The 11475-nt window shown below is 45.5% G+C and overlaps 2 protein-coding genes across 2 annotated transcripts; both read right to left on the minus strand.

Annotated features, from left to right (window-relative positions):
- Nucleotides 1-262: 262 nt before the first annotated feature.
- On the minus strand, nucleotides 263-3332 carry LOC109736624 (phosphatidylinositol 4-kinase gamma 4). Its single transcript, XM_020295834.3, has 5 exons — nucleotides 3082-3332; nucleotides 2780-2932; nucleotides 2611-2686; nucleotides 947-2521; nucleotides 263-845 (listed from the first exon to the last, which is right to left on the minus strand). Exons 4-5 carry the CDS (start codon nucleotides 2282-2284, stop codon nucleotides 474-476), a joined length of 1710 nt encoding a protein of 569 aa, XP_020151423.1. The 5' UTR covers nucleotides 2285-2521; nucleotides 2611-2686; nucleotides 2780-2932; nucleotides 3082-3332; the 3' UTR covers nucleotides 263-473.
- Nucleotides 3333-10613: 7281 nt separating this feature from the next.
- Nucleotides 10614-11198, minus strand: LOC109736625 (uncharacterized). Its single transcript, XM_020295835.1, has one exon. The coding sequence runs from the start codon at nucleotides 11196-11198 to the stop codon at nucleotides 10614-10616; it is 585 nt and encodes a 194-aa protein (XP_020151424.1).
- Between the last annotated feature and the right edge of the window lie 277 nt (nucleotides 11199-11475).

The following is an 11475-nucleotide window of genomic DNA, read 5'->3' on the forward strand; positions in this document are numbered from 1 at the left end:
CCATTGATCCGGTCGGTCGTGAGAATCAACTCGCGGAAATAAAAATGAAACAACCGGAGATTGACCGTACACGATGGAACCGCCGGTAGAACACGGCAAAGATAGACGACCCAGATGCAGAAGCTGCTATAGACTCGGAACAATACTAGTAGCACTTCCGTCCAACTCGTTGGTCTGTCAATTGCAGATGGAGAACACACACAGGCAGGACAACCGTTTGCTATGCATGAAGCACCGGTAAGAAGCTCAACTAGTTCAGTGATAAGGTCTAACGCAGCACAGACATCTATATTCACAGAAGGAAATGTTCTTGAGCGGCTACAAACAAACGGAATCGTTCGGGGCTAGAAACAAATGAAATCATTAGTCCCTTGAGGAGGATGTCTGGGGCAGTGCCCTGTGAAACATACTTACAGCAAACCGGATACAGCCGAACAACTAGATCAGTTATTCTGAGTGTTTCTAAACAGATATTACTTGCCGAGGAGGTGGCGGTCTATGATCTCGGACACCGTCTCCAGGAACAGGTTCTCGCTCGTCCCCGGGAGGACGGCGTCCTCCGCTTCCTGGATGATGTCCTCGATCACAGAGTCTCTATTCACAGTCTCCCTGCACAGTATACGTCCTATGTCATAGGGTGTGAGGCCTCGCGCCGCGCCCTTCTTCAGGAGCATGGTGCTGATGCGCAGGACACGGGCGCAGCTCGAAGACAGCTCCCACCCGTGGAACCTGAGAAGCTTGATGTCCTCTTCCGCGTCAAGAGATTCAATGTATGCAATGGTTTCATCACTGAACCGCTCACGGGCTTGAGGCCAGTAAAGCCACTCGAAGGTGCAATCCTCAAACTGCATAATAACAAGGCAACGAAATCAACATTTGCATGACTCAGGAGCTATGTATGATACGATGCAAGGGGCCAAAAGTAATGCAAGAGAGAAATAATCACCTTCTCTGGCAGGCAGTAGCCATGATCAATTGGAATCAGCTTGCAGGTGGCACCTTCTTCCTTGGACACTAGAATGTTCCCTGCATGACGATCAGCATTCGCTAACCTAATATCTAACACTGCTATTTTGTGTACCTCCTTCACTGGAAAAGCACGGGGACCCATATCCTCGCAACTTCCATCGTTCTCCATAAACATCTGCAGAGATCCAAACTTGAAGCTCTTTCCCCTATGTAAGCTTCGGACTAATGCTGTGGGAGGCACACCAGAAAACCCAACACCGTGGCCCGATTCACGATCACCAACTGCATGGTCGAGAATATAAGCCGCAACTTCCCTTAGTGCACCTTCCCCTACACGCGTTCCTCTCTTCATGCCTTCCCCATCAGTCGACAGTGGATGACCCCTTGGGTTGTTTTCAGCCATAGGTTCCTCATCAATGGGCTTAAACACTGCAACATTCTTCTGGCCTGATGAGTCTTGCATGAAGTAAACACCCCCTGAACCTTCTGCTGACATAACTGGTGTATATCCATTCTCAAGACCAGCTATTGCTGAGTCAATCATTTTCATCACTTCAGACGACAGCTTCGCCTTCCGGTTAACAACAATTGGTTCGATAGGAGCAGGCTTGCCACCAGCTGGTTTTGCAGGGGTCACCACAACAGATTCATTCTGAAGGTTCTCTTTCTTCTGAGGGTTGTCAACTGTGACCACAGTATCCTTATCAACTTGCTGTGTTCGTACCTTTGCTGGTTTGCGGATGAACAAATGAATCACAGCATCATCCTTGTTGCTAATATCAGCAATCAACTGGTGGTCCTCAAGCACCTCTCCATCGTACTCGAGCTTGTCATCATCCTCCAGGCTATCAAGGTCCTCATCACCCTCCACTGCAAGCTTACTCTTGAGGTACTTGACATTGCGGCTCTGGTCCACCTGAAACTGAAATTTCTTCCCACTGGCGGTTTCGATGTTAATCACCCGGAGGTCAGCCAAGCGGATAACAAGGTGCAGAACATTCCCATCGGCAAGCCCATAATCCTTGACAGGGCAGTTGTTGCGCGCCAGCTCGTGCCCGTCGAGCACGAGCCGCTGCTTTGTCACCACAAAGCCCTTGAACCTCTGGATGCGCAGCTTCACCGAAGCGATGGAATCAGTGCCCAGCACACTCATCGGCATTGGAGGCGCACCAGGCACAGCAAGGAAGATGAGAATGGAATCCTGCAGCTGTGACCCGGAGAAACAGTGTGCTGAACGACTGCCATCAAACCTGATGGGCAAGAAGGCGAGGTCGTCGGTCATCGGAGCAAGCGCAATGACACCAGCTGACGACATCTTCGCGAAGGGGGGTTACAGGAGGCCGAAAGCTTCCTCAACTACAGCCAATATTTACAATGGACCGGAGTTAGAAGCTCTACACTAGGAATTAGTAGAAGCCATGGAGAAGTCAAGCCAAGGGTTCCGTTCCTTCCTTCTATGATGGATGGAGGAAACCCTCTGCGAAAGCCCGACACCAGAAACGGCACAACCGATGATGCTACAGGCACATTTTGGATTCGTCGCCCATTAAATCTGCACAAAAGTTAGATTGCCCTCTGTCAGTGACCGGCAGAACTTGAACAAAAATCGTCAAAAACACAGAACATCGCGAGGGCACACACCAGATTTAATTTTAGGGGCAAAGTGGCTCAAAATCCTGCCTTTGCCCCACCGGAGAACCCAACCGCGCGACGCAATCTGCAGAACAGAGACCACCAACTGGAGCGATGAGTCACAAAATCACCCAGCCGCGCAGGCACAGGATAGTACTATGAACACGCATCATCATACCTGAGAAATCCCTCACCAGAGGCAGATCGACCGATTTATTTTTCCGATGACGAGAGAACCAGCGAAGGACCGACGACCCCCGGCCACCGCCCGCCAACCGACGCCGGCGCCACGAACCCGCGGCGCTCCTCCCCAAGCAGCAACGGCCGAGACCTGCTACATCATCGCGCAATGGTTAGCCAACCCCGGACCGATCGAAACAAGCAGGGAACCGACCTTTAAAAATACCAAGGAGGGGGAATCCGGGCAGCCACCGAGTCGGGGCGCGCGCGGAGTCGGGATCGGATTGGATTGGAACTCACCGTCCGGATCAGAGGGGGAACCCCCAAGATTAGTAGCCCGACGGCTCCTCCTTCCTTGCTCCGCGGTTCACGCAGGGGCGGAGAGAGTTGGGGAGGGGAAGTTTTTGGTCTTGGTCTGGATGGGTTTGGTTTGGCGAGGAAGGAACAGGGATGGATGGGGGAGGTGGGCAATGGAGAATTGGGGAGAGGGAGCGGACGGTGTGGGGCTGCTGATTTATTCCGGGCGTGGGGCCGCCCGTCACTCACGGCGTGACGTGTCTGGCCCGCGCACCTTCGTAGAAAAGGTCGTGCGCTCGGTTAGTCTGTTCAATGACGGTTTTGCCCCTGCGACGGTGAAAGCTCGCGCGGCAAGTAACCTCGCTGTCAAAAAAAAAGGAAATTACAGCTGGGGGTTGACGCGGTAATTAACCCGCTCTTCGCTAATGCTCGGTTGTTATTCGTTTGATGATGATGAATGTGCCTTCGGTGGTAAGGTTCTTCGTTTTGGAACGTTAGGCTCCCACGTGAATTCTGCAGCTAGCTTTATGGATTTTTGTACCATCTTCGAGAGGGATCTGTTACTCCCTCTGTTCACAAATAAATCTAGTCAAAATACTTGAAATCAATAGCTAGTACGAGTAGTAGAGAATACGAAAGGAGGATCCCCACGAACGATTGATAGCAGAAACCAATCCTTATGCTTTTGACACTGGAACTCGGCAAGCGTGGGCACCAAACCATGCATGATCTGCGTGCGTGGCATTAACTTCATTTCGTGTCGAGCCCTTTGGTCAAAGAAATAGCGGGCACGTACGGTCGTGCAAAACAGAACATCCATAAGGAAAAATATGAGCCATGTAAAAAGTCTTCTCCAAAAATTGTCTTAGCCCGCTTCAGCGTATTTTTTGATCTATATATTCCGATGTTCATTCTTTTTAACATCAGTACAGACACAAGCGCCCATATACACGCGCATACACTCATCTCTATGAGCGCATACACGCACATCCTATCCTTATGAGCACCTTCGAAAGACTGAGCCGGCATATCATCTTAAAATTTAGGAAGTCATCCGTAGGCACATCGTCGTCGACGGAAACGTCTCCTCCCACTGAATGCGCATCGGCGGAAATCTTGAAATAAATCCAGTAAAAATGCAAGCATCAGGATTTGAACTCTGGTGGCTGGGATACCACAGTCCCTCTATACATCCAACCACAGGTTGGTTCGCATTCCAATGTTCCATTGGTAGAACCAATTATTATTTTTGAACATGATTTATTAAAACAAAAACCTTGAACAGCGGAAAACGTATAAGTCATTTTCTTGGAACAGGTCGGCGAGTGGAGCTGGCATGCGGCTGCACCAGTCAAACGACAAGGATCGGCCTCAGCCAGCCGTGCATACGCTATACGTGCTACTACGAAACAAAGGGATGCGTTGGAAAGATCAGGCGAAAGGGATTAGGTCGAATGCGTAGGCCGTGACGCGTACAGGACACCCGTCTACGGCGCCGTCCGTCGCCGTGAGACGATGACACGACGCTGCCCGCGTGCGGACGGTGGAGTGGGGGGACGAAACCACGGCCGGAAGCATCCACTGTTTCTGTCTCCCTTTTCTCTCTCCTCGTGTACGTGGAGACATCTCCCCTGGTAGCCTTGGCCGCAATTTCTTTTTTTGCTTTTCTTTTATTGGCCGCAACGAGCTGAAGGGTTCTTTCGCGCAGGTCCAGCTCCTGCCATATGAGAACCGAGGACGAAAACAAGGCAATTAGGGTGGGCGCTTTCCGAGTTCGGGAACGATACGTATCCTATGTTCACAAATACTCCCTGCATCCTGAATTAGTTCATCCAGTCTTGTTTAGATATGTATGTATCTATACATGTTTTAATGTTGGATACATCTATATCTAGACAATTTTTCTAATTGTTTCAAGCCAACAGAAGTAGCATTAGTCAAATTTAATGTAAGATAACTAATTTAGGATGGAGGTAAGATGTTCTAACTTTTCACCAAATTGAATGTGTAGACATGTTTTATATGTAGTCCGTATTTGAATATTCAAAATATTTTCTATCTGTGAATGGAGGGAGTATTTCTCTTTTGCAAGTATGTTGTTGCAAAAAACGCCTACTAATTTTCTTAAGGAAAAGCCTTCATGGCTTGCGAATTAAGCAATGATACATTGTTGATTACCTCTGAAACAATAAAACTAGGGGATCATCGTCCCAAAAAACAGTAGAATTTATAACAAAAACATGTTTAGTTAAATTATGCACCACATAGTTTGCTTTCCGGTTGCAGCGATGCATCAATGACCCAATCCTGGAGGCAATTTGAAAGCAATCCGCTAGTATTGCTGCATAAGGAGACCAAACTTGGATTGTGCCATTAAAAGACACAACGAGTTCCAAAGAATTTGATTCCACAGTGAAAAAACACCTATTAAATTTAGCGGGGAAAGGAATGGTTTATAGTCCCGAAAACGAATGAAGATGGTCATGGTTACTTCTACCCAAATGATAAGCGGCATGCATGTGCCATGAAGCACTTCGGTCTTGATGGTTTTTTACAACTAAAGTTGTCATCCGGAAAGAAAAAACAACCCAAAAAGTTAAACTTGCCATTCCAACAAAAAAGTTGTCATCCTCTCGTCACCAAACTTGCTATCAAAAATGTTCAGAGTTGCCATATGTTAGTGCGACACGTGTGAAACTTATCAGGATCCTGCTTCTATTAGTCTTAATATATAATATCACTTAGAAGATTTGATTAATTAGGGATATTTCAAGGATTCGTATCCGGGCTTCAAAATAGTTGGAGTGGACTCTTATAGAAACACAATACAGATCTAGAAGTTCATAATCACACACGCACAATCAAACGTATAAATGCACGCACACACATCCTATCCTATGAGTACCTTCAAGAGTTTGAACCGGTAAATCTTGATTGAATATTTAAGATTATAGTAGTAAATTTTTAAATTGATGAAGCCGTTAAATAAGCCTTTCTTAGTACCGAAACATGATATTTAGGACCGGAATATGATATTTCATCCGTAGTTTTTATTTTGTGAGGATTTCATCCCGAGTTGAACTACATGCACACTATCCTTCTTAGCGTCCAATCGGCAGTCAAGTTTTGTATGCTTTTCCTAATTTAACACACTACATACACCACTCACAACTGCAAGCGTCGGTGGACAGAGCTGTGGTAACCTTGAGGCATGTATGCTCTTGTAGTAGATAATGACTTGATTCACTGGTTAACTAAATAAAGTATACCAGACCAAGCAAATTCAAACAACACAAAGAAGAAAAGCTTGGATAAACCTAGCCCCCCCAAAAATCATTGTCCCTAGTATCAACTTCTGCATTAAACCTATACAAGACCATTTTAAAGAGAAACATTTAACATTGAATATTTTAAAGATTCGTAGAGCAGCCCCCTTCAACCAGCGAGAGATATTAGGGCATGGCCAACGGTATGCCGCTGCTCCGCTGGCCAGCTAGGCTCGGATGCCAGCACGGAGCAAAAGTAGGCACCTCGCAAAGACAAGTGATTCTTCTGCAAGAGGCGGGCTCCCGAGGAGAGAGGTTGTGGACCAGCGACCCTGTCCTCCTCTACATGTTGCCTCTTGCCAAAAAATAGGTCTCATATAAACTGGAAAGAGAGAGGGGTGGGTCCAAAAGTTGGTCGTGTCAGCTCAGTGCGTTGGGAGGAGAAAAAAATTCAACTAGCGCCTCATGCTTTTTTTGTTTAGGTGGATGCACAGAGCAGCACCTACGCTCTGCCCCCATTGTGCATGCCCTTAAGATCATTGAACACACAGTGACAAAGACACAACCCGTACAAGGCACTTTGTCGGGCCATTACTTCATCACCATACTAGGTTTTCTCTCTTGCTTGATGTGGGATAAATTGCATGAGACAAGGGGAATCGATGAAAACACCAGCGACGACTAAGGTATTTTCTTGCTTCTCGTCTTCGGTTCTTCCCTCAAGTCATATATGTCGATCGTACCAGAACCTAGTTACTTCTTCTGGCCAGGTTTAGAAGGCACAATTTGGTTGTCCTAAACCAATGTCTTCAAAATTTGAACAAGTTTATCGTGAACAATATAGACATCTATGATATCAAATCAGTATCATATCTTTGTATTCATATGAAGTCGTAGACCTCAATATTTTTGTTAATAAATTCAATCACACTTAAAATGTTTAACTTAAGACAAACCAAATGAGTCGTGTGAATCTGTTCGATGTTGGATGTTAAGCTGATCCGTTGTAGATTTTTAAAAGAAAATACAAACATGTTGTCTTCAATTTTAGGTAAATAATACCCTCTCTGATTCGAAATAAGTGTCACGGATCGGAGGTATTCATAAACAATGGAGAACATGCTCCACGGAGCGCATTAAAAAAAATATTCGAACATCATATTTAAAAAAATTTAAAAAAATAATTGGGGTCATGCAAACTTATATGTTTTCCGCACAAACTTGTATAAAAATTGTTTGAAAATATTGTGATTTGTATGTTGTACAAACAAAGAAAAAAAATCTAGTGTAACATCCCAAATTTTCAATTTGGAATGTTACATATAGATCATCATTGCATATCATGTTTTATTGCATGTTGACAAATCCTCGATAAATCCTAAGCAACTCAAGGACCCTCGGAGAGAGTTGGGGATTTTCTCGAATTTTCAAATTTGATTTTCAGACGAGGATTTTATTTTAATTATTTTCTCTCCGGAAAAATATTTCATTTTAAATAAACGAGAGGAGAAAATATGACTTCTCCAAAACAATTGAAATACTGGAGGAAAAGTGTTAAATCATTATTTGGATTTTATTTGCAATTTTTATTGCATTAAAAATATTGCATGTTTTCAAAATATTTATTTTGACTTAAAAACAATGTTCACCCTATTCTAGATTTTCTAACTAGACGGGGAAAATTTATTCCATATTTTTCTGATTTTTATTTATTTTTCTACGTATTATTTTCCGCGGAACTAATTTTAAAAAAAAAAGATCCGCCCGCGCGCCGACTGGGCCAAAGGCCCAGCCGACGGCCCGCCTCGCGCCTTCCTCTTCCCGCACGGGAGCTCGCCGCCGGAGTCCGTCCCGGGCACGGGAGCCGCCTCGGGTGCCCCCTTGCCCAAGCCGCCGCACACCCCCCCCCCCCCTCCTTAAATACCGCCCCCCTCTCTTTCCTCACCACGAGCCGCCGGCGGAGCCCCTCATCGCCGCCACCGCAACACGCCCCGCCGCCGGGAGCCGCCGGAGCCGGCGCCCCCGCACCCCCGAGCCCTGCACCCCGCCGCCAAGCCCCGCCGCCGCCGGAGCCCGCCGTCGAGGTACCGCCGCTGCCCCGATTCCCGTCGTTGCCGGTTTTCTGTAAAAAAAAAACCCCTTCGTTCAAAAAAACCTAGATCGGTTTTTTTTTCGGTTTTATTATTTTACGAGCGTTCACCGAACCGTTCGTTTTAACGAACGCGTTCGTCGGTTTTCTCTGTTAACGAACGTCTGTTATTTAACCGTTCGTCCGTTTTTCTTTTTCGTCGGATTTTCTCGTTATTTTCTCAGATTTGATTTCTGATCGAATCTTTGATTCTGTTTAACTTCTCGCTCGTTTATCGGAATCAGGCGATTCAAGCGCCTAGAGTTTCGTCTCGAAATTCTCTTTCCGTTTAACCTACTCAAACAAGTTTTTGCTACAGTAAAATTTGACCTAGATCCAGATTAGCAAACGAAGTTTCTTTCTTTTGCCGTTTGACTTTCGTTGCTTCTTTCGAGTTGATTCTTTTTGCAAACCGGAGTTCTTAAGTTGAACTTTCTGGTTGGATCTTTCATTCGAGTTTTACCTGTGCATTAGATGAGTACTGATTGTATGCTTGTTTGTTTGCGATAGAGTACCCGGAGTGTGCCGCTTGTTACTTCGAATCGCTAGGTTTTGCGGATCATCAGCAAGGCAAGTAACACTTTGATCATACCCCGTTCATACCCAGTTTTATTTTGCATTAGATCTATTTTCCTCAAACACTTGCATGATTAGGATCTAATTAAACTGTGGGTATTGGGAAGTAGTTGAGGTAGTACCTATTACCTGTTTTACTTTATCAAACCCTTGGGAGTTACTTCTACGTTGCTATTATATTGCCATGCTATGCTCGTAGACGTGGATTGGGTTTGAGTGAAATTCATGACAGATGTGAGATTGTTAATAATGGTTTACCTAAGGTGGCAACTAAAACTCACATCTGGGTGGATTGAGGCACCTGGAGAACCCAGTGTTGTCTGTATGTATAAGGTCCGCCACCCAGGCTCAAAGGGATCATAAGATTATTCATGCTAGAAACTTCCGTGTGCAGCCACAAGCTATTATGGGCTCTAGCATAGCTGAGTAGGTTACAGGATCTCTTGAAGAGGTGGACTAGCAGATGTAGGGGAAAGTAGGTGTACCGGTCCATCCAGAGTAAAGAGTGATTGTTTCTGAAAGACTGTGTCTCGGTCATCCGTTTCTCAAACATCATGCAGTGCGAGAATCAAGCGGAGGCGATCGAGTCTTGTGGGGAAAAGTGCGCAAACCTCTGCAGAGTGTGCAAACTAATCATGATTAGCCGTGTCCCCGGTTATGGACAACTTGAGTATCTAGTACCTGGATTATCATTTGAATCTCATCACCGTGATACTTATAATTAATTTTGTTGGGTTAATGATGATACTTAATTGGGATTGAGTTGGAGGTACCTTCTCAATGTTTCAACCACCATGATAGTTAAATAAAATTTATTCCTTTGAAGTAGGATAAAATTGGCTTTTCGCAAAACTGTAACCATAGAGCTTTCCACTAGCCATATATGCATGTAGTATAGCATTATTGTTCATTGCTCTCTATGTGTTACATTGCCAGCATATTCTATGTGCTGACCCGTTTTCGGGCTGCAACGTTTCATGTTGCAGACTTTTCAGACGACGAGTAAGGTGCTTTAGGTCGTGGTCTTATACTCAGTGATGCCGCTGGAGTTGATGGACTCACTTATCTTCCAAGTCTTCCGCTGTTATCGTTATTAGATGGCCTTAAGCCATGTTTATCATTCTTAATCTCTTTGGAGATATTCGATGTAATAAGTGTGTGATTGTTACTCTGTTATAAATCCTCCATTTGTACTGTGCGTGTCAGCATTACTGATCCAGGGATGACACTGGTGCACAGCAGCATAGGCCATTTGAGGTCTGGTCGCTACATCTAGCCCCAAAAAAATGTCAGCCATTTTGGAAAATACATATTGTGTTTTTTTAGGCATCGTGTGAAAGTATAACACCCTGTATTATGAAATGTAGCCCATACATAATATAAATGTGTATGTATGTTCATAAAAAAATCAAATTTCTTCGCCTTATGAAAAATCATATTTTGATACCGAGCTCCATGGAGCTCGGCCTCCATTGGTCATCAACGATAGTACTAGTACTATTTTTAGGGCAGAGTGGTGGAGGATAGTCGTGCTTTTTTTGTTTTGAATTCAACCACATCTTTATTTATTCATGAAAGTCAGGAATTTCTGCCGAAATAGTATGAAGAATACAGTCTGGTGGTACATGCACCCAAACTTTGCTAAGATTATTTGGTACCCCCTCCTTAGCTAGCCCGTGTGCAGCGCCATTCACCATCCTCCTTGCCCAAGTCACCTTCCATCTTTCTCGTGTCGCCAGCATGTTTTTCACCTCTTTGATCATCGGTCCCAGCACCGAGAGGTCGGCTTCCTCGCTCTGGAGTTTACGTACCACCTCCTTGCAATCCATCTCGATGTGCAAGCTAGGAATGTTGAACTTCTCCGCCAGTTCCACCGCCCTTTTGCATGCCTGAAGCTCCATCTTTTCTGGATCATCTCCCGTCGGATAGTAGTAACATGCACCTCCGATGAACGCTCTTACATTGTTCCTGAATACCACCCCCACAACCACTTTATCCCCTCCATTACTTCTTGCCCCATCAACATTAACTTTGACCCATCCTTCATCTAGAGTGCTCCATCTCTGAGGTCGAACCACTCGAGGGCTTTTGCTCACCTTGCCATGGACTGTCTGCCACTCCTCCATTAGCCTTCTAACCATCCCCGCCATGTCTGTGGCCTCTTCAATCTTCTTCCCTTCACGTGTGTTATTCCGTGCCAACCATAAGGCATATAACCCCTGAACCATAATAGCTCGCTCGTCATCCGTCGCTTCAGCAAACCAGCTTAGGAGCCAATGAGATAGTGCACTCTGGGAGCAGATTGTCTCCGGCGGGATCGCCACCGGTACTCCCAGTTCCGGGCGCAGAACTTTCCAAAATTTTGCCGAATGGGGGCATCTCCAAAACCTGTGTAAATTCGTCTCTTCTCTTCCACAAACCACACAA

The sequence above is a fragment of the Aegilops tauschii genome, chromosome 7, assembly GCF_002575655.3.
Source record: "Aegilops tauschii subsp. strangulata cultivar AL8/78 chromosome 7, Aet v6.0, whole genome shotgun sequence".
Lineage (NCBI taxonomy): Eukaryota > Viridiplantae > Streptophyta > Magnoliopsida > Poales > Poaceae > Aegilops > Aegilops tauschii.

Bases quoted from the DNA above. Each gene is read 5' to 3' on its own strand.
- LOC109736624 (XM_020295834.3), bottom strand. From the start codon at position 2,284: ATGTCGTCAGCTGGTGTCATTGCGCTTGCTCCGATGACCGACGACCTC. The intron at 846-946 runs GTGATTATTTCT...GTTATTATGCAG, and splicing joins GCTACTGCCTGCCAGAGAAG to TTTGAGGATTGCACCTTCGA.
- LOC109736625 (XM_020295835.1), bottom strand. From the start codon at position 11,198: ATGGCGGGGATGGTTAGAAGGCTAATGGAGGAGTGGCAGACAGTCCAT.